General features: G+C 45.6%; 2 protein-coding genes across 2 annotated transcripts in view; both read right to left on the minus strand.

Annotated features, from left to right (window-relative positions):
* The window catches only part of LOC115171977 (H(+)/Cl(-) exchange transporter 7), a 51350-nt gene extending 50266 nt beyond the window's left edge, over positions 1-1084 (minus strand). The window contains exon 1 of the mRNA XM_029729214.1: positions 857-1084. Within this exon, the coding sequence (XP_029585074.1) occupies positions 857-967 (111 nt within the window). The 5' untranslated portion in view covers positions 968-1084. The remainder of the gene's footprint in view (positions 1-856) is intronic.
* A 1408-nt stretch (positions 1085-2492) lies between these two features.
* LOC115170525 (pentraxin-4-like) lies at positions 2493-17516 on the minus strand. The gene is made up of 6 exons (XM_029726740.1): positions 17366-17516; positions 15791-15946; positions 15426-15539; positions 13161-13870; positions 12997-13010; positions 2493-3157 (listed from the first exon to the last, which is right to left on the minus strand). Exons 1-6 carry the CDS (start codon positions 17501-17503, stop codon positions 2493-2495), a joined length of 1797 nt encoding a protein of 598 aa, XP_029582600.1. The 5' UTR covers positions 17504-17516.
* Positions 17517-22660: the final 5144 nt, after the last annotated feature.

The raw sequence follows: 22660 nt of genomic DNA on the forward strand, positions 1-22660 counted from the left end.
TTAACATTCAGCAGTCAGTAATACTAACAGCTCAGTTATCATGTATTAACATTCAGCAGTCAGTAACACTAACAGCTCAGTTATCATGTATTAACATTCAGCAGTCAGTAATACTAACAGCTCAGTTATCATGTATTAACATTCAGCAGTCAGTAATACTAACAGCTCAGTTATCATGTATTAACATTCAGCAGTCAGTAGTACTAACAGCTCAGTTAACATGTGTAATTCCTGTGTAATTGAAATAACATGTATTAACATCTAGAAGTCAGTTGTACTAACTCAAGTGAACATGTTTGCTTTAATGCCAGTGTAATTTACGTAACATGTATTAAACAGTACTAACTCTAGTGTAATTTAATAGGAAGTGGTGAAGGACACAATGAGCAGAATCTACAGGCTTAAAGGCTGATTCCCTGAGTACCTTAATTAAAGAAAATAGTCGGAGTTCAGTGTTGGTTATTATATTAGGTTTTATTCTGAAACTCTGGTTTGAAGATTACGAATTTCTGTAGCTATTTTTCTTACGTCTGCCAGTCTTTGGCATATTGTTAAATGGGCATCGATGTGTTAAACGTCTGAAACGTGCTTGTCTGAAAAGCCTCCTCCAACTCCATCCTATGACGTTTACGTTTGTTGTTGTTAGCAGCATTTGCAAACGCCTGCATGCAACAAACCACAAGCGGCGCACTCGTTTTTTTTACAGAACTACAAATTAACTAAATCATTAATCTCATAGCGAAACATAATGTTTTACTCTTAGAAAACATCATGCATACCTAGCTGGCACATAGCGGCAACGTTAGACAGTTCGGCTTGTGTTCGCTAGTTTAGCTAGCTAGCATGCTAGCCCTACCTGTCTGGTGTATCGGACTTCTTCGGAGCCGTTGAGAAGTGGGGTTCTCTCGCCGCCACCGGACTCGTCACCTCGGCTCGACCACGACACTTTCTTCGTGATATTAGCCATGCTTACACGTGGTATTTCTCCACTCTCTCAATCAGTGAGATTGTTTTTAATTTGCAGTTGTGTCTGGATAACTACCTCTCATTCTAGCTTCCTATGGGATGATCTCAATAAGTACCACCTCGCGTCCTCTCTCCTCGTCTCCTTCTGAAAACCCATTGGAGGAGAAATCCAGAGGTCCCGCCCCTCTGACCATCTCTTCCAATGGGTTTTGAAAAGGAGATAAGGAGAGATGAGTGAGGACGTAAAGAGGGAACAATTAAGAAAATCCACATGACTAAAATCATAAGCGAACTCGTGATGGTTTCTACCGGTGGCACACAGGGTCAAACGTAACTGTTGTTCGCATGGATTTCTGGGAATTATAGTTCTCTAACTGACAGCTGAGACCAAAAACAGAGAGGAAGACGCATTTTTTGCCAATATTTTACAGCATAAGAGCCAGACAATGATATCGATGTCATATTATGAAGAACTGATGGTTTACATGTTGGTGGTTAATTATTGAATAATCTAGGTATTTGTGGCAGTCTTATATCAAGGACCTTGGAAATTGAATAGTTGAAGTAGGCTACAGAAGTGAAATAATATACTGACAAGACAAAACCGTCCATATCAAAGACATACAAACAAATACAAACGAACTGACTGTATCAATGTTTATAGATAAAGGATCATTTGTCTCATGAATGATGACTGTTATATATCCAGTAGAGTAGAGAGCAGCTCCAACTGACATCATCTTGATTTATTAGCATGATAATAACTGACATCATCTTGATTTATTAGCATGATAATAACTGACATCAGATGTCAGTTGGTCAACTAGCAGCTAGTCTGTTGACTTTATAACAGAACAATCTGAACGTTAAACAGTCTGTCTGTCCCTCTGCCTGTCTGTCTGTCTGTCCCTCTGTCTGTCTGTCTGTCCCTCTGCCTGTCTGTCCCTCTGTCTGTCTGTCTGTCCCTCTGCCTGTCTGTCCCTCTGTCTGTCTGTCTGTCTGTCTGTCTCTCTCGCGCTCTCTCTCTCTCTGTCTGTCTGTTGCTGGGTAACAATATATATGATATGAAACAGTCTTTGTTTAGCCATATAACATTGCTTTAAGTAATAATTGATGGCTTTCATTCACATGCTCATTTTACAGTGTGTCAGTGGCACTGTTTAAGGTCAGAGAAGTGTTAGGGTTCCTCTTTCAATATAGGTCCACATTAAGTCCGAAGGGCAGTTCTGCCGGTCTTCATTCTCCCTGGTAGTTAATTGATTGATATTAAAACATTTAGACAGCTGAATCCCAAGTAAACCCGTAGGCTGGTTGTTGTTATTTGTTATTATTTATTTTTAAATAACACCCAATTAAGACCTAGACAACCAGGTGAGGGGAAATCAATTACCTTAATTGATCAATCAAGTACAGAGGAGTAAAAACCAGCCCACTCTGCCCTAAAGGACCACACTGTAGATCTAGGAGTGCCTATAGGGACGAGAGATGAGGGACGAGCGGTTAGTGTCAGTTTGGAATCAGACGTCTCAGCTACAGTGTTCCAGGCACTCACAGGCTACCTGCTGCACCTCCCCATGAACTCCGTCAACGTCCCCCAACTCGAGCACCACCCCCCGGGGTACCCCCCTCCCCATAGCCACCCCCGTCACCTCCCCAGGACTCAACACCCGGTTCCACACGGTGAACCCCGCCAGGCGCCCCACGAACCCCTCGGTGGGATCAAACCCTCCCCCCTGGCTGTCCTGCTCTGCTCCCAGCACCACTAACCCCCCTCCCGGCACCTCGTAACCCTTCCTGAACCGTGACCCTGCGGAGGTCAGGCGCCGGTCGGTGTAGTGCCAGAAACGTCCCTGGATAGAGGACCAGAGGACACAGAGGTGGTGCCAGGACCCGTCCAGCACAGAGTCCACAGGGAGCTCACGGTACGCAGGGTCTCCCACCACGAAGTCCAGGGTTGCTCGGCTGGGGGTGGAGGAAGAGTATGAGGAGGAGGAGGAGTTGCGTCCGTATAGGACTAGTTTGTTGTCGTTGTCTTCCGTAGCGTAAGAGAGGAGCGTTCCTACGTAACCGACGTCGACGCGGATCCACAGGCACACGGAGAGTTCTGGAAGAGCAGGGAAGCTCCGGGAGAAGGTGACGTAGTTCTCAGAGGAAGCTGACGGAAACAGGAGCATGGAGTCCACATTACAGACTGGAGGAGAGAAAAGAGAGAGACAAGATAGTCAGTGAGTACTGGAACAAAAAACACTGCAACAAATCAGACCTGGGATAACTCTAGTTTTAACTACTCGTTGTGGCATCAGACCTGGGATAACTCTAGTTTTAACTACTCGTTGTGGCATCAGACCTGGGATAACTCTAGTTTTAACTACTCGTTGTGGCATCAGACCTGGGATAACTCTAGTTTTAACTACTCGTTGTGGCATCAGACCTGGGATAACTCTAGTTTTAACTACTCGTTGTGGCATCAGACCTGGGATAACTCTAGTTTTAACTACTCGTTGTGGCATCAGACCTGGGATAACTCTAGTTTTAACTACTCGTTGTGGCATCAGACCTGGGATAACTCTAGTTTTAACTACTCGTTGTGGCATCAGACCTGGGATAACTCTAGTTTTAACTACTCGTTGTGGCATCAGACCTGGGATAACTCTAGTTTTAACTACTCGTTGTGGCATCAGACCTGGGATAACTAGTTTTAACTACTCGTTGTGGCATCAGACCTGGTTTATCTCCTTTTCAGAGGGAACAAATATTGTAGATACATTGGACTAAAACTATACAGATCCCAAAAAATGACACATTCTTCAAACTTTTTAATACAGATCTAAAAAAAAATGGCTACTTTTTAAAAGTATTTCAGTACAGATCCCAAAAACAGACTACATTTTAAAACTATTTGAAAACAGATCCCAAAAATGTACTACTTTTTCTAACTTTTTGAATACAGATCCCAAGAACGTACTACTTTGTAACGCTATTTGAATACAGATCCCAAAAAATGACACATTTTTCAATTTTTTTAATACAGATCCCAAAAAATTGCTACTTTTTAAAAGTTTTTCAATAGAGATCCCAAAAACAGACTACTTTTTAAAACTATTTGAAAACAGATCCCAAAAACGGACTACTTTGTAAAACTATTTGAATACAGATCCCCACTGGGGTTATTATTTGACCCTGCTGGTCATCTATGAACGTTTGAACATCTTGAAGAACAATCTGGCCTTAATGGCCATGTACTCTTATAATCTCCAACCGGCACAGCCAGAAGAGGACTGGCCACCCCTCAGAGCCTGGTTCCTCTCTAACCTGTACAGCCAGAAGAGGACTGGCCACCCCTCAGAGCCTGGTTCCTCTCTAACCTGTACAGCCAGAAGAGGACTGGCCACCCCTCAGAGCCTGGTTCCTCTCTAACCTGTACAGCCAGAAGAGGACTGGCCACTCCTCAGAGCCTGGTTCCTCTCTAACCTGTACAGCCAGAAGAGGACTGGCCCCCCCTCATAGCCTGGTTCCTCTCCAACCGGCACAGCCAGAAGAGGACTGGCCACCCCTCAGAGCCTGGTTCCTCTCTAACCTGTACAGCCAGAAGAGGACTGGCCACCCCTCATAGCCTGGTTCCTCTCTAACCGGCACAGCCAGAAGAGGACTGGCCACCCCTCATAGCCTGGTTCCTCTCCAACCGGCACAGCCAGAAGAGGACTGGCCACCCCTCAGAGCCTGGTTCCTCTCTAACCAGTACAGCCAGAAGAGGACTGGCCACCCCTCAGAGCCTGGTTCCTCTCTAACCTGTACAGCCAGAAGAGGACTGGCCACTCCTCATAGCCTGGTTCCTCTCTAACCTGTACAGCCAGAAGAGGACTGGCCACCCCTCAGAGCCTGGTTCCTCTCTAACCTGTACAGCCAGAAGAGGACTGGCCACCCCTCAGAGCCTGGTTCCTCTCTAACCTGTACAGCCAGAAGAGGACTGGCCACCCCTCAGAGCCTGGTTCCTCTCTAACCTGTACAGCCAGAAGAGGACTGGCCACCCCTCAGAGCCTGGTTCCTCTCTAACCTGTACAGCCAGAAGAGGACTGGCCACCCCTCAGAGCCTGGTTCCTCTCTAACCTGTACAGCCAGAAGAGGACTGGCCACCCCTCAGAGCCTGGTTCCTCTCTAACCAGTACAGCCAGAAGAGGACTGGCCACCCCTCAGAGCCTGGTTCCTCTCTAACCTGTACAGCCAGAAGAGGACTGGCCACCCCTCATAGCCTGGTTCCTCTCCAACCGGCACAGCCAGAAGAGGACTGGCCACCCCTCAGAGCCTGGTTCCTCTCTAACCAGTACAGCCAGAAGAGGACTGGCCACCCCTCAGAGCCTGGTTCCTCTCTAACCTGTACAGCCAGAAGAGGACTGGCCACCCCTCATAGCCTGGTTCCTCTCTAACCGGCACAGCCAGAAGAGGACTGGCCACCCCTCATAGCCTGGTTCCTCTCCAACCGGCACAGCCAGAAGAGGACTGGCCACCCCTCAGAGCCTGGTTCCTCTCTAACCAGTACAGCCAGAAGAGGACTGGCCACCCCTAAGAGCCTGGTTCCTCTCTAACCTGTACAGCCAGAAGAGGACTGGCCACCCCTCATAGCCTGGTTCCTCTCCAACCGGCACAGCCAGAAGAAGACTGGCCACCCCTCATAGCCTGGTTCCTCTCTAACCTGTACAGCCAGAAGAGGACTGGCCACCCCTCAGAGCCTGGTTCCTCTCTAACCAGTACAGCCAGAAGAGGACTGGCCACCCCTCAGAGCCTGGTTCCTCTCTAACCTGTACAGCCAGAAGAGGACTGGCCCCCCCTCATAGCCTGGTTCCTCTCCAACCGGCACAGCCAGAAGAGGACTGGCCACCCCTCAGAGCCTGGTTCCTCTCTAACCTGTACAGCCAGAAGAGGACTGGCCACCCCTCATAGCCTGGTTCCTCTCTAACCGGCACAGCCAGAAGAGGACTGGCCACCCCTCATAGCCTGGTTCCTCTCCAACCGGCACAGCCAGAAGAGGACTGGCCACCCCTCAGAGCCTGGTTCCTCTCTAACCAGTACAGCCAGAAGAGGACTGGCCACCCCTCAGAGCCTGGTTCCTCTCTAACCTGTACAGCCAGAAGAGGACTGGCCACTCCTCATAGCCTGGTTCCTCTCTAACCTGTACAGCCAGAAGAGGACTGGCCACCCCTCAGAGCCTGGTTCCTCTCTAACCTGTACAGCCAGAAGAGGACTGGCCACCCCTCAGAGCCTGGTTCCTCTCTAACCTGTACAGCCAGAAGAGGACTGGCCACCCCTCAGAGCCTGGTTCCTCTCTAACCTGTACAGCCAGAAGAGGACTGGCCACCCCTCAGAGCCTGGTTCCTCTCTAACCTGTACAGCCAGAAGAGGACTGGCCACCCCTCAGAGCCTGGTTCCTCTCTAACCTGTACAGCCAGAAGAGGACTGGCCACCCCTCAGAGCCTGGTTCCTCTCTAACCAGTACAGCCAGAAGAGGACTGGCCACCCCTCAGAGCCTGGTTCCTCTCTAACCTGTACAGCCAGAAGAGGACTGGCCACCCCTCATAGCCTGGTTCCTCTCCAACCGGCACAGCCAGAAGAGGACTGGCCACCCCTCAGAGCCTGGTTCCTCTCTAACCAGTACAGCCAGAAGAGGACTGGCCACCCCTCAGAGCCTGGTTCCTCTCTAACCTGTACAGCCAGAAGAGGACTGGCCACCCCTCATAGCCTGGTTCCTCTCTAACCGGCACAGCCAGAAGAGGACTGGCCACCCCTCATAGCCTGGTTCCTCTCCAACCGGCACAGCCAGAAGAGGACTGGCCACCCCTCAGAGCCTGGTTCCTCTCTAACCAGTACAGCCAGAAGAGGACTGGCCACCCCTAAGAGCCTGGTTCCTCTCTAACCTGTACAGCCAGAAGAGGACTGGCCACCCCTCATAGCCTGGTTCCTCTCTAACCTGTACAGCCAGAAGAGGACTGGCCACCCCTCAGAGCCTGGTTCCTCTCTAACCAGTACAGCCAGAAGAGGACTGGCCACCCCTCAGAGCCTGGTTCCTCTCTAACCTGTACAGCCAGAAGAGGACTGGCCACCCCTCATAGCCTGGTTCCTCTCTAGGTTTCTTCCTAGGTTTTGGCCTTTCTAGGGAGTTTTTCCCAGCCACCGTGCTTCTACATCTGCATTGCTTGCTGTTTGGGGTTTTCGGCTGGGTTCCTGTATCGCACTTTGTGACTTCTGCTGAAGTTGGTCCCTCTCCTTGTTCAGGCGGCGTTCGGCGGTCGAAGTCGCCGACTTCTAGCCATCACTGATCCTCTTTTCATTTTCCATTGGTTTTGTCTTGTCTTGTATCACACCTGGTTCCAATCCCATTCATTACATGTTGTGTATTTAACCCTCTGTCCCCCTCATTGTCCTTGTCGGTGTTTGTTTGTAAGCTATGTGCAAGTTATGTTCTGGTGTGCGACGGGTTTTGTACCCACTTGTATTATTTAGTATATTTTGGTTTTCTGAGTTTTTGAGCACTTATTAAACTGCTCCGTTTTATACCAAGTTCATTCTCCTGTGCCTGACTTCCCTGCCACCAGCACGCACCCTTACAGCTGATTGGCTTTTGATTGGCTTTATAAATACATTTGATATCTTCCTACCTCCTGCTGTTACGACTATCCCCTCATATCCTCCTACCTCCTGCTGTTACGACTATCCCCTCATATCCTCCTACCTCCTGCTGTTACGACTATCCCCTCATATCCTCCTACCTCCTGCTGTTACGACTATCCCCTCATATCCTCCTACCTCCTGCTGTTACGACTATCCTCTCATATCCTCCTGCTGTTACGACTATCCCCTCATATCCTCCTACCTCCTGCTGTTACGACTATCCTCTCATATCCTCCTGCCTCCTGCTGTTACGACTATCCTCTCATATCCTCCTACCTCCTGCTGTTACGACTATCCTCTCATATCCTCCTGCCTCCTGCTGTTACGACTATCCTCTCATATCCTCCTGCTGTTACGACTATCCCCTCATATCCTCCTACCTCCTGCTGTTACGACTATCCCCTCATATCCTCCTACCTCCTGCTGTTACGACTATCCCCTCATATCCTCCTACCTCCTGCTGTTACGACTATCCTCTCATATCCTCCTGCTGTTACGACTATCCCCTCATATCCTCCTACCTCCTGCTGTTACGACTATCCTCTCATATCCTCCTGCCTCCTGCTGTTACGACTATCCTCTCATATCCTCCTACCTCCTGCTGTTACGACTATCCTCTCATATCCTCCTGCCTCCTGCTGTTACGACTATCCTCTCATATCCTCCTGCTGTTACGACTATCCCCTCATATCCTCCTACCTCCTGCTGTTACGACTATCCCCTCATATCCTCCTGCTGTTACGACTATCCTCTCATATCCTCCTGCTGTTACGACTATCCTCTCATATCCTCCTACCTCCTGCTGTTACGACTATCCCCTCATATCCTCCTACCTCCTGCTGTTACGACTATCCCCTCATAACCTCCTGCTGTTACGACTATCCCCTCATATCCTCCTGCTGTTACGACTATCCCCTCATATCCTCCTGCTGTTACGACTATCCCCTCATATCCTCCTGCTGTTACGACTATCCTCTCATATCCTCCTGCTGTTACGACTATCCCCTCATATCCTCCTACCTCCTGCTGTTACGACTATCCCCTCATATCCTCCTACCTCCTGCTGTTACGACTATCCCCTCATATCCTCCTACCTCCTGCTGTTACGACTATCCCCTCATATCCTCCTACCTCCTGCTGTTACGACTATCCCCTCATATCCTCCTACCTCCTGCTGTTACGACTATCCCCTCATATCCTCCTACCTCCTGCTGTTACGACTATCCCCTCATATCCTCCTACCTCCTGCTGTTACGACTATCCCCTCATATCCTCCTACCTCCTGCTGTTACGACTATCCTCTCATATCCTCCTGCTCATATCCCCAGATCTCTCTCTCTCTCCCTCCTCACATCCACAGGTCAGGACAATGTAGTGAAAGCAGACAGTAAATCATGAAGGCTGAAGTCTACTGTAGCCCAGGGTGGTGGTCCCTATAGGACTGGCTGGATAGGGGTTCTGGCCTGAGAACAGGACTGTCAGGGTAACAGCTTTGTTCTCAATCATGTTTTATAGGTCAAACACACCATGATGACGACCGACTAAAAGCAGAGTGGGACCATCTAATCCCAGTCTTGGACTGTTTCTGCATTCAACAACAGCAAACGAGGAGGCTATAGGAAAAACACACTGGTGCCCAGGCTATAGGAAGGCTATAGAAACAGACTGGTACCCAGGCTATATGAAGGCTATAGAAACAGACTGGTACCCAGGCTATAGGAAGGCTATAGAAACAGACTGGTACCCAGGCTATATGAAGGCTATAGAAACAGACTGGTACCCAGGCTATAGGAAGGAAACAGACTGGTACCCAGGCTATAGGAAGGAGACAGACTGGTACCCAGGCTATAGGAAGGAAACAGACTGGTACCCAGGCTATATGAAGGCTATAGAAACAGACTGGTACCCAGGCTATAGGAAGGCTATAGAAACAGACTGGTACCCAGGCTATATGAAGGCTATAGAAACAGACTGGTACCCAGGCTATAGGAAGGCTATAGAAACAGACTGGTACCCAGGCTATATGAAGGCTATAGAAACAGACTGGTACCCAGGCTATAGGAAGGAAACAGACTGGTACCCAGGCTATAGGAAGGAGACAGACTGGTACCCAGGCTATAGGAAGGAAACAGACTGGTACCCAGGCTATAGGAAGGCTATAGAAACAGACTGGTGCCCAGGCTATATGAAGGCTATAGAAACAGACTGGTACCCAGGCTATAGGAAGGAAATAGACTGGTACCCAGGCTATATGAAGGCTATAGAAACAGACTGGTACCCAGGCTATAGGAAGGAAACAGACTGGTACCCAGGCTATAGGAAGGAGACAGACTGGTACCCAGGCTATAGGAAGGAAACAGACTGGTACCCAGGCTATAGGAAGGAAACAGACTGGTACCCAGACTATAGGAAGGAAACAGACTGGTACCCAGGCTATAGGAAGGCTATAGAAACAGACTGGTACCCAGGCTATAGGAAGGAAACAGACTGGTACCCAGGCTATAGGAAGGAAACAGACTGGTACCCAGGCTATAGGAAGGAAACAGACTGGTACCCAGGCTATAGGAAGGCTATAGAAACAGACTGGTACCCAGGCTATAGGAAGGAAACAGACTGGTACCCAGGCTATAGGAAGGAAACAGACTGGTACCCAGGCTATAGGAAGGCTATAGAAACAGACTGGTACCCAGGCTATAGGAAGGAAACAGACTGGTACTCAGACTATAGGAAGGTTGAAGAGAACTTAATCTGTCAGACATTTCTCAACTTGTCAATCACAAACTGACTACAGTTATAACCAGCTGACTGATCAATGTGTAGAGATGATTCTGAATTTCTTGGCTAAGGCAGTGTGTATCACTTTCTAGACTTACAGAATATAGTGTTTCTCTAACTGGGTTTATTTATCTTAGGTTATTCAACGTGAACAATATAGTTATATTGATTCTACAGATGTGAACATAACTCTTAACTCTCAGATGGTCCAAACTCACTGAGACTATATCCTGTTTCCTACATCTATCAACACTTAACTCCTCTCTCTCTCTCTCTCTCTTTCTCTCTCGCTGTCTCTCTGTCTCTCTCTCTCTCTCTCTCTCTCTCTCTCTCTCTTTCTCTCTCGCTGTCTCTCTGTCTATCCTCTCTGTCTCTCTCTCTCTCTCTCTCTCTCTCTCTCTCTCTCTCTCTCTCTCTCTCTCACTCCTTCTCTTCTCTGTCTGTTTATCTATTTAGAGAGTAGAGGACCTTGTAGTCCCAAGATGTGTTGCTAGTTTGGTATTAGACAAATGTAATGGTTCAACTCCCCTTCCCCTCCAGACTGAATGGAAACACACAACAATGCCTTTAACAGATGTGTGTGTGTGTGTGTCTGGTCTCTCGTGGCTCAGCAGATGTTGTTTATGGATGTAAAACACATGCAGGGCATTATGAAAGTATTCAGAGCCCTTTACTTTTTCCACGTTTTGTTATGTTACGGCCTTATTCTAAAATGGATTAAATTCATTATTTTCCTCATCAATCTACACACAATACCCCATAATGACAAAGCGAAAACAGATTTTTAGAAATGTTTGCAAATCTATAAAAAATTAAAAACAGAAATGCCATATTTAAATAAGTGTCACGGATCCCTCCGGAACTGTCATTACGCACACCTGGTCCCCATTCCCATTGATTAGTAATCATGGGAGAAGGGCCTTGGTCAGGGAGGTGACCAAAAACCCGATGGTCACTCTGACAGAGCTTTAGAGTTTCTCTGTGGAGATGGGAGAACCTTCCAGAAGAACAACCATCTCTGCAGCACTCCACCAATCAGGCCTTCATGGTAGAGTGGCCAGACAGAAGCCACTCCTCAGTAAAAGGCACATGACAGCCCGCTGGAGTTTGTCAAAAGGCACCTAAAGACTCTCAGACCATCAGAAACAAGATTCTCTGGTCTGATGAAACCAATATTGAACCCTTTGGCCTGAATGCCAAGCATCACGTCTGGAGGAAACCTGGCACCATCCCTACGGTGAAGCATGGTGGTGGCAGCATAATGCTGTGGGGATGTTTTTCAGTGGCAGAGACTGGGAGACTAGTCAAGATCCAGGGAAAGGTGAACGGAGCAAAGTACAGAGAGATCCTTGATGAAAACCTGCTCCAGGACCTCAGACTGGGGCGAAGGTTCACCTTCCAACAGGACAATGACCCTAAGCACACAGCCAAGACGATGCAGGAGTGGCTTCGGGACAAGTCTCTGAATGTCCTTGAGTGACCCAGCCAGAGCCCAGACTTGAACCCAATCGAACATCTCTGGAGATACCTGAAAATAGCTGTGTACCAACACTCCCCATCCAACCTGACAGAGCTTGAGAGGATCTGCAGAGAAGAATGGGAGAAACTCCCCAAATACAGGTGTGCCAAGCTTGTAGCGTCATACCAAAGAAGATTCGAGGCTGTAATCGCTGTCAAAGGTGCTTCAACAAAGTACTGAGTTAAGGGTCTGAATACTTATTTAAATGTGATATTTGTTTGTTTGCACAAATGTCTAACTATTCTATTGGATGCTATGTAATGTCACACCACATTACACCTCTCTATGGGATACTATGTGATGTCACACCACATTACACCTCTCTATGGGATACTATGTGATGTCACACCACATTACACCTCTCTATGGGATACTATGGGATGTCACACCACATTACACCTCTCTATGGGATACTATGTGATGTCACACCACATTACACCTCTCTATGGGATACTATGGGATGTCACACCACATTACAGCTCTCTATGGGATACTATGTAATGTCACACCACATTACACCTCATTGTGGGCTCCTATGTAATGTCACACCACATTACACCTCATTAGGGGATACTATGTAAAGTCACACCACATTACACCTCTCTATGGGATACTATGGGATGTCACACCACATTACACCTCTCTATGGGGTACTATGTAACGTCACACCACATTACACCTCTCTATGGGATACTATGGGATGTCACACCACATTACACCTCTCTATGGGGTACTATGTAACGTCACACCACATTACACCTCTCTATGGGATACTATGGGATGTCACACCACATTACACCTCTCTATGGGATACTATGTGATGTCCCACCACATTACACCTCTCTATTTTATAGTTGTTTAATTGGCATTACATCACTGGATGCTGTGTTGTGTGCTGACAGAGGGTTTCCAGAAATCCCAGTTTGAAGATTCCTGGAACCACAATGGAACAAGCAGGACATCTGGAATCTTAAAACCAGAAATGATGGAAAACCTGGGAATTGTGGTAAAGTTACTGGAGTTTTGCTTTCCTGTTATTGACACCTGACAGAGGTTGATCTGAAGTTACTTACTGGTAGCTTCTCTCCTGGGGATGTGCTGCAGAGGGATCTTATGTCTCACTGGAAGCTGGAGAAGGTTCTGGATTTGTGATTCCTCTCCTTTCATCTCCTCCTCTTCCTCCTCTCCCTCCCTCCTCTCTGTCCGCTCTTCCTCTCCCCTCCTCCTCTCTGTCCGCTTCACTTCACTCTTCCTCCACACCTCGTCCCCCCTCCTCCTCTCCATCTCTCCCTCCTCTCTCGTCTCCTCCACAGACTGTGGTTTTGGCCCATGTTGAGGACGACCAGGCCGGGGGCTCTCCTGTCCTCTCTCCCCCAGCCTCTTCCTCTCCTCCTGGGACTGAGAAGGAGGCTGTGTGGGGTGGGGAGGTGGAGGCTGTAGTCTTGTCCTCATCCTCCTGTCTTTGGTGTGTTTTGGCTGGGAATGGGGTTGGGGTTTGGGCTGGGGTTGGGGTTGGGGTTTGGGCTGGGGTTGGGGTTGGGGCTGAGAGTAGGGCTGAGGCTGAATGTTAGCCTGAGGCTGGTGCTGGTAATATGTCTGGGTGTGTCCGGGCTGGGTCTGGGTGTCCTGTCTTGGGCTCTGTCCTCTGGAGGCCTGGGTCCTCCGTGGGGGTGCTGTGTCCTGGGGGGTGAGGTTGGAGGTGAAGGGGTCTCCTGTCCTCTCTGATCCCCTGGAAGAGACTACATTCCCCTGTAAAAGCTCCCCCAGCCTCCCTTCGAGCCGGCTCATCCGGAGATCCTGTTCCCTCAGGGACTCCTGGAGACCTCTCAGCCCAACCAGAAGCTCCTCTCGCTGGGCTTCCAGGGAGTCGAGACGCCCCTCCTGGCTGTGGAACTCCAGGGTGAGGCTGGAGAGAGACTCTCCCTGCTCCTGGGTCTGCCTGCTGCCCTGTGGAGAGAAGAGGAGAGGAGAGGAGAGGAGAGGAGAGGAGAGGAGAGGAGAGGAGAGGAGAGGAGAGGAGAGGAGAGGAGAGTTATAGCAGAACAGATTCTAGCCACCACATTTGGCTAACTGGCATTATATTATTCACTATAGGGAAGAGTGAGACATTTTTATTTGGGCAGGGTGCACATTTTGGTTTTTGCCCTAGCACTACACAAATAACCAAATAACCAACTTTGAATCAGCTGTGTAGTGCGAGGGCAAGAACTAAAATGTGCAGCCAGGGAGGCCCCAGGACTGTGGCCCTGCCTCAGTGTTTCCCAAACTGTCCCTGTCTGTTGCTTAGAATACCTGTCCCTCTCTGTTGTTGCTTAGAATACCTGTCCCTCTCTGTTGTTGCTTAGAGTATCTGTCCCTGTCTGTTGCTTAGAATACCTGTCCCTGTCTATTGTTGCTTAGAATACCTGTCCCTGTCTGTTGCTTAGAATACCTGTCCCTGTCTGTTGCTTAGAATACCTGTCCCTGTCTGTTGTTGCTTAGAATACCTGTCCCTGTCTGTTGCTTAGAATACCTGTCCCTGTCTATTGTTGCTTAGAATACCTGTCCCTGTCTGTTGTTGCTTAGAATACCTGTCCCTGTCTGTTGCTTAGAATACCTGTCCCTGTCTATTGTTGCTTAGAATACCTGTCCCTGTCTGTTGCTTAGAATACCTGTCCCTGTCTGTTGCTTAGAATACCTGTCCCTGTCTGTTGCTTAGAATACCTGTCCCTGTCTGTTGCTTAGAATACCTGTCCCTGTCTGTTGTTGCTTAGAGTACCTGTCCCTGTCTGTTGCTTAGAATACCTGTCCCTGTCTGTTGTTGTTTAGAGTACCTGTCCCTGTCTATTGCTTAGAATACCTGTCCCTGTCTGTTGTTTAGAGTACCTGTCCCTGTCTGTTGTTGCTTAGAGTACCTGTCCCTGTCTGTTGCTTAGAATACCTGTCCCTGTCTGTTGTTGCTTAGAGTACCTGTCCCTGTCTGTTGCTTAGAATACCTGTCCCTGTCTGTTGTTGTTTAGAGTACCTGTCCCTGTCTATTGCTTAGAATACCTGTCCCTGTCTATTGTTGTTTAGAGTACCTGTCCCTGTCTGTTGCTTAGAATACCTGTCCCTGTCTGTTGTTGCTTAGAATACCTGTCCCTGTCTGTTGTTGCTTAGAGTACCTGTCCCTGTCTATTGTTGCTTAGAATACCTGACCCTGTCTGTTGTTTAGAGTACCTGTCCCTGTCTGTTGCTTAGAGTACCTGTCCCTGTCTATTGTTGCTTAGAATACCTGACCCTGTCTGTTGTTTAGAGTACCTGTCCCTGTCTGTTGCTTAGAATACCTGTCCCTGTCTATTGTTGCTTAGAATACCTGTCCCTGTCTGTTGTTGTTTAGAATACCTGTCCCTGTCTGTTGTTGCTTAGAATACCTGACCCTGTCTGTTGTTGCTTAGAATACCTGTCCCTGTCTGTTGTTTAGAGTACCTGTCCCTGTCTGTTGTTGTTTAGAGTACCTGTCCCTGTCTGTTGTTTAGAGTACCTGTCCCTGTCTGTGTCTCTCTCTCAGTCCTCTCTCCAGCGAGGCCAATCTTCCCTCCATCCTCTTGTTCTTCTTCTGTAGTTTACGGCTCCAGTCTTTCAGGCCGTCCAGCTCCTGTTGTTTTGGTAAGATTTTTTATATGTTTCCCCCCACAAAAACAAAACAGGACAGAAACAAGATAAAACAATGACAGGATCCAAATTAAAACGAAATATAACCATAACAATAATTTTAACGTAATAATATAACATATATGCATATGTATTTCTATATTTTAATTTAAAATATAACATAATCTATAACATACATGTAAATATAACATAATATTATAGTAATAATATAGCTAAAATGATATAAACAGTAACCTGTGTGGTGGTGTCTCTGAGTTGTGTTAGTTCCTGGGTGAGGTTTCTGTTTTGTTCAGACAGGCTCTGAACTCTGACCTCTAGGGAGGTCGACACGTTAGACATATGGGACAGAAGCTCTAACCGGCTCAGGGTCTGTTCCTGGAATCGACGGAACTGAGAAACAAACACACAACATAATCTCAAGTTCTTACACACACACACTATATATACAGCAGTACGTGGAAACCCATTCAAATGAGTGGCTACTTCAGCTTCACCCGTTGCTGATAGGTGTATAAAATCGAGCACACCGCCATGCAATCTCCATAGACAAACATTGGCAGTATAAGGGCCTTACTGAAGAGCTGTGACTTCCAACGTGGCACCGTCATAGGATGCCACCTTTCCAGCAAGTCAGTTCGTCAAATTTCTGCCCTGCTAGAGTTGCCCCGGTCAACTGTAAGTGCTGTTATTGTGAAGTGGAAACGTCTAGGAGCAACAACGGCACAGCCGCAAAGAGGTAGACCACACAAGAACAGGACCGCTGAGTGGTGAAGAGCGTAGCCTGTAAAAATCGTCTGTCATTGGTTTTAACACTCACTACCGAGTTCCAAACTACCTCTGGAAGCAACAATCGGCACAAGAACTGTTTGTCGGGAGCTTCATGAAATTGGTTTCCATGGCCGAGTAGCCGCACACAAGCCTAAGATCACCACGCACAATGCCAAGCGTTGGCTGGAGTGGTGTAAAGCTCACCGCCATTGGACTGGAGCAGTGGAAAAGCGTTCTCTGGAGTGATGAATTACGCTTCACCATCTGGCAGTCCGACGGACGAATCTGGGTTTGGCGAATGCCAGGAGAACTCTACCTGCCCCAATGCATAGTGCCAACTGTAAAGTTTGGTGGAGGAGGAATAATGGTCTGGGGCTGTTTTTCATGGTTCGGGCTAGGCCCACTAGTTCTAGTGAAGCGAAATCTTAACGCTACAGCATAAAATTATATTCTAGACGATTCTGTGCTTCCAACTTTGTGGCAACAGTTTGGGGAAGGCCCTTTCCTGTTTCAGCATGACAATTTCTCCGTGCACAAAGCCAGGTCCATACTTAAATGGTTTGTCTAGATCGGTGCGGAAGAACATGACTGGCCTGCACAGAGCCCTGACCTCAACCCCATCGAATACCTTTGGGATGAATTGGAACACCGACTGCGAGCCAGGTCTAATCACCCAACATCAGTGCCCGACCTCACTAATTCTCTTGTTGCTGAAAGGAAGCAAGTCCCCGCAGAAATGTTCCAACATCTAGTGGAAAGCCTTCCCAGAAGAATGGAGGCTGTTATAGCAGCAAAGGGGGGAACAACTCTATATTTATGCCCATGAGTTTGGAATGAGATGTTGGACGATCAGGTGTCCACATACTTTTGGTCATTTAGTGTATCCTACTTATGGATAATAACGTTCTAATTTTAGAATTTTTTGAAAACAATAACACATCAAGGGCGACACACACATGAACAGACTTACAAACACACACATGAACACACACACACACTGACACACACCCACAGACACACACACAAACCATACACACTGACCTGATCGTCTAGTCGTCTGAGTCTCTGGTAGATGGGCTTCCTGAGCTCAGCAGCACCCTGTCCCCTACAGGCCTGAAGCTGGAGGACAACCAGGAGAACCAGGGCCAGGGCCCTCCGTCCAGCTCTGAGGCTGGTCATAGTGCAGCGTGGCTGGGTTAGGGCAGGGCCGGGGTCGGGTGTCTAGAGGTGCGGAGGTTGTTAGCTCTGAGAGCTACCGAGGCTAACTAATAGAGGTAAAGGAGAGAGAAGAGGGATGGGGCAGTGCAGGGATGGGAAGCCCCCTCACACACACACACGAACGCACCACACTGACGCACACACACACATCTGTTTTTTCCCCACAATGCATCACTGGCAGGGAAGCAGAGTCAGAACATGATGGCTTTACCAGAGACCTCTCTCTCTCACACACACACACACACACACACACACACACACAAACACAACACACACACACACAAACACACAGACACACAAATACACACAAACACACACACAAACACACATGAACACAAACACACGCATGAACACACACACCATTAACCAATATGTAAGTGAAATAGAAGTATTAAGTAATAAATGTATTCTATTTTACAAATCTAGGTCCTATTTTCTATTTTTGCAGTGTAGTCAGTTGGCTGTATGGATATATATTAGTCAGGTGGCTGTATAGTTGTATAGATATATATTAGTCAGGTGGCTGTATAGTTGTATGGATATATATTAGTCAGGTGGCTGTATAGTTGTATAGATATATATTAGTCAGGTGGCTGTATAGTTGTATAGATATATATTAGTCAGGTGGCTGTATAGTTGTATAGATATATATTAGTCAGGTGGCTGTATAGTTGTATAGATATATATTAGTCAGGTGGCTGTATAGTTGTATAGATATATATTAGTCAGGTGGCTGTATAGTTGTATAGATATATATTAGTCAGGTGGCTGTATAGTTGTATGGATATATATTAGTCAGGTGGCTGTATAGTTGTATGGATATATATTAGTCAGGTGGCTGTATAGTTGTATGGATATATATTAGTCAGGTGGCTGTATAGTTGTATGGATATATATTAGTCAGGTGGCTGTATAGTTGTATAGATATATATTAGTCAGGTGGCTGTATAGGTGTATAGATATATATTAGTCAGGTGGCTGTATAGTTGTATGGATATATATATTAGTTGTTAGTGTTTAAGAGAGAAAGCGAGAGAGAGAGAGAGAGAGAGACAGAGAGAGAGAGAGAGAGAGAGACAGGAACAAACACCATTGTAAATACAACCCATATTCATGTTTATTTATTTTCCCTTGTGTACTTTACCCATTTGCACAACGTTACAACACTGTATATATACATAATATGACATTTGTAATGTCTTTTTCTTTAGGAACTTCTATGAGTGTAATGTTCATTTTCTATTGTTTATTTCACTTTTGTTTATTATCTATTTGACTTGCTTTGGCAATGTTAACATATGATTCCCATGCCAATAAAGCCCCTTGAGTTGAAATTGAAATTGAATTGAGAAGGAGAGAGGATGCAAAAACCTAAGAAAGAAATTGAGAAACCTATCCAACCAAAAACACAGAGAACCAGAAAACTCTGAGTCTACGCCTTCAATATGGCTAATCACTAAAACAATTCATAAACACACTAGGGAAAAAGAAGGAACAGCACGTCAGAAATCAGCTCAATGTAACTGAAGAATCCATAGACTCTAACCACTTCTGGGAAAATTGGAAAACACTAAACAAACAACAACATGAAGAGTTATCTATCCAAAATGGAGATGTATGGATAAACCACTTCTCCAATCTGTTTATTTTAGTATTGTGTTATGATGAAAACAATAGATTTCACAGCTTCAGTATTTTATGATGAAAAAATAGACTTCATAGCTTCAGTATTGTGTTATAATGATAACAGACTGCCCAGAGACAGTATTGTGTTATAATGATAACAGACTGCCCAGAGACAGTATTGTGTTATAATGTTAACAGACTGCCCAGAGACAGTATTGTGTTATAATGTTAACAGACTGCCCAGAGACAGTATTGTATTATAATGTTAACAGACTGCCCAGAGACAGTATTGTATTATAATGTTAACAGACTGCCCAGAGACAGTATTGTGTTATAATGTTAACAGACTGCCCAGAGACAGTATTGTGTTATAATGTTAACAGACTGCCCAGAGACAGTATTGTGTTATAATGTTAACAGACTGCCCAGAGACAGTATTGTGTTATAATGTTAACAGACTGCCCAGAGACAGTATTGTGTTATAATGAAACAGACTGCCCAGAGACAGTATTGTGTTATAATGATACAGACTGCCTAGAGACAGTATTGTGTTATAATGTTAACAGACTGCCCAGAGACAGTATTGTGTTATAATGATAACAGACTGCCCAGAGACAGTATTGTGTTATAATGTTAACAGACTGCCCAGAGACAGGATTGTGTTATAATGTTAACAGACTGCCCAGAGACAGTATTGTGTTATAATGTTAACAGACTGCCCAGAGACAGTATTGTGTTATAATGTTAACAGACTGCCCAGAGACAGTATTGTGTTATAATGTTAACAGACTGCCCAGAGACAGTATTGTGTTATAATGTTAACAGACTGCCCAGAGACAGTATTGTGTTATAATGTTAACAGACTGCCCAGAGACAGTATTGTGTTATAATGTTAACAGACTGCCCAGAGACAGTATTGTGTTATAATGATACAGACTGCCCAGAGACAGTATTGTGTTATAATGTTAACAGACTGCCCAGAGACAGTATTGTGTTATAATGTTAACAGACTGCCCAGAGACAGTATTGTGTTATAATGTTAACAGACTGCCCAGAGACAGTATTGTGTTATAATGTTAACAGACTGCCCAGAGACTGTATTGTATTATAATGTTAACAGACTGCCCAGAGACAGTATTGTATTATAATGATAACAGACTGCCCAGAGACAGTATTGTGTTATAATGTTAACAGACTGCCCAGAGACAGTATTGTGTTATAATGTTAACAGACTGCCCAGAGACAGTATTGTGTTATAATGTTAACAGACTGCCCAGAGACAGTATTGTATTATAATGTTAACAGACTGCCCAGAGACAGTATTGTGTTATAATGTTAACAGACTGCCCAGAGACAGTATTGTGTTATAATGAAACAGACTGCCCAGAGACAGTATTGTGTTATAATGTTAACAGACTGCCCAGAGACAATATTGTGTTATAATGATAACAGACTGCCCAGAGACAGTATTGTGTTATAATGTTAACAGACTGCCCAGAGACAGTATTGTGTTATAATGTTAACAGACTGCCCAGAGACAGTATTGTGTTATAATGATAACAGACTGCCCAGAGACAGTATTGTGTTATAAGGTTAACAGACTGCCCAGAGACAGTATTGTGTTATAATGATACAGACTGCCCAGAGACAGTATTGTGTTATAATGATAACAGACTGCCCAGAGACAGTATTGTGTTATAATGTTAACAGACTGCCCAGAGACAGTATTGTGTTATAATGATACAGACTGCCTAGAGACAGTATTGTGTTATAATGAAACAGACTGCCCAGAGACAGTATTGTGTTATAATGATAACAGACTGCCCAGAGACAGTATTGTGTTATAATGTTAACAGACTGCCAAGAGACAGTATTGTGTTATAATGATAACAGACTGCCCAGAGACAGTATTGTGTTATAATGTTAACAGACTGCCCAGAGACAGTATTGTGTTATAATGATAACAGACTGCCCAGAGACAGTATTGTGTTATAATGATAACAGACTGCCCAGAGACAGTATTGTGTTATAATGAAACAGACTGCCCAGCGACAGTATTGTGTTATAATGAAACAGACTGCCCAGAGACAGTATTGTGTTATAATGATAACAGACTGCCCAGAGACAGTATTGTGTTATAATGATACAGACTGCCCAGAGACAGTATTGTGTTATAATGTTAACAGACTGCCCAGAGACAGTATTGTGTTATAATGTTAACAGACTGCCCAGAGACAGTATTGTGTTATAATGTTACAGACTGCCCAGAGACAGTATTGTGTTATAATGATACAGACTGCCCAGAGACAGTATTGTGTTATAATGTTAACAGACTGCCCAGAGACAGTATTGTGTTATAATGATACAGACTGCCCAGAGACAGTATTGTATTATAATGTTAACAGACTGCCCAGAGACAGTATTGTGTTATAATGTTAACAGACTGCCCAGAGACAGTATTGTGTTATAATGTTAACAGACTGCCCAGAGACAGTATTGTATTATAATGTTAACAGACTGCCCAGAGACAGTATTGTGTTATAATGATAACAGAACGCCAGAAGTTTATTACTGCCCAGAGACAGTATTGTGTTATAATGTTAACAGACTGCCCAGAGACAGTATTGTGTTATAATGTTAACAGACTGCCCAGAGACAGTATTGTGTTATAATGTTAACAGACTGCCCAGAGACAGTATTGTGTTATAATGTTAACAGACTGCCCAGAGACAGTATTGTGTTATAATTAAACAGACTGCCCAGAGACAGTATTGTGTTATAATGTTAACAGACTGCCCAGAGACAGTATTGTGTTTATAATGTTAACAGACTGCCCAGAGACAGTATTGTAGTTATAATGTTAACAGACTGCCCAGAGACAGTATTGTGTTATAATGTAACAACTGCCCAGAGACAGTATTGTGTTATAAGTACAGACTGCCCAGAGACAGTATTGTGTTATAATGTTAACAGACTGGCCCAGAGACAGTATTGTGTTATAATGTTAACAGACTGCCCAGAGACAGTATTGTGTTATAAATGTAACAGACTGCCCAGAGACAGTATTGTGTTATAATGTTAACAGACTGCCCAGAGACAGTATTGTGTTATAATTAACAGACTGCCCAGAGACAGTATTGTGTTATAATGTTAACAGACTGCCCAGAGACAGTATTGTGTTATAATGTTAACAGACTGCCCAGAGACAGTATTGTGTTATAATGTTAACAGACTGCCCAGAGACAGTATTGTGTTATAATGTTAACAGACTGCCCAGAGACAGTATTGTGTTATAATGTTAACAGACTGCCCAGAGACAGTATTGTGTTATAATGAAACAGACTGCCCAGAGACAGTATTGTGTTATAATGATAACAGACTGCCCAGAGACAGTATTGTGTTATAATGAAACAGACTGCCCAGAGACAGTATTGTGTTATAATGATACAGACTGCCCAGAGACAGTATTGTGTTATAATGTTAACAGACTGC

The sequence above is a fragment of the Salmo trutta genome, chromosome 32 (assembly GCF_901001165.1).
Source record: "Salmo trutta chromosome 32, fSalTru1.1, whole genome shotgun sequence".
Classification (NCBI taxonomy): Eukaryota; Metazoa; Chordata; class Actinopteri; order Salmoniformes; family Salmonidae; genus Salmo; species Salmo trutta.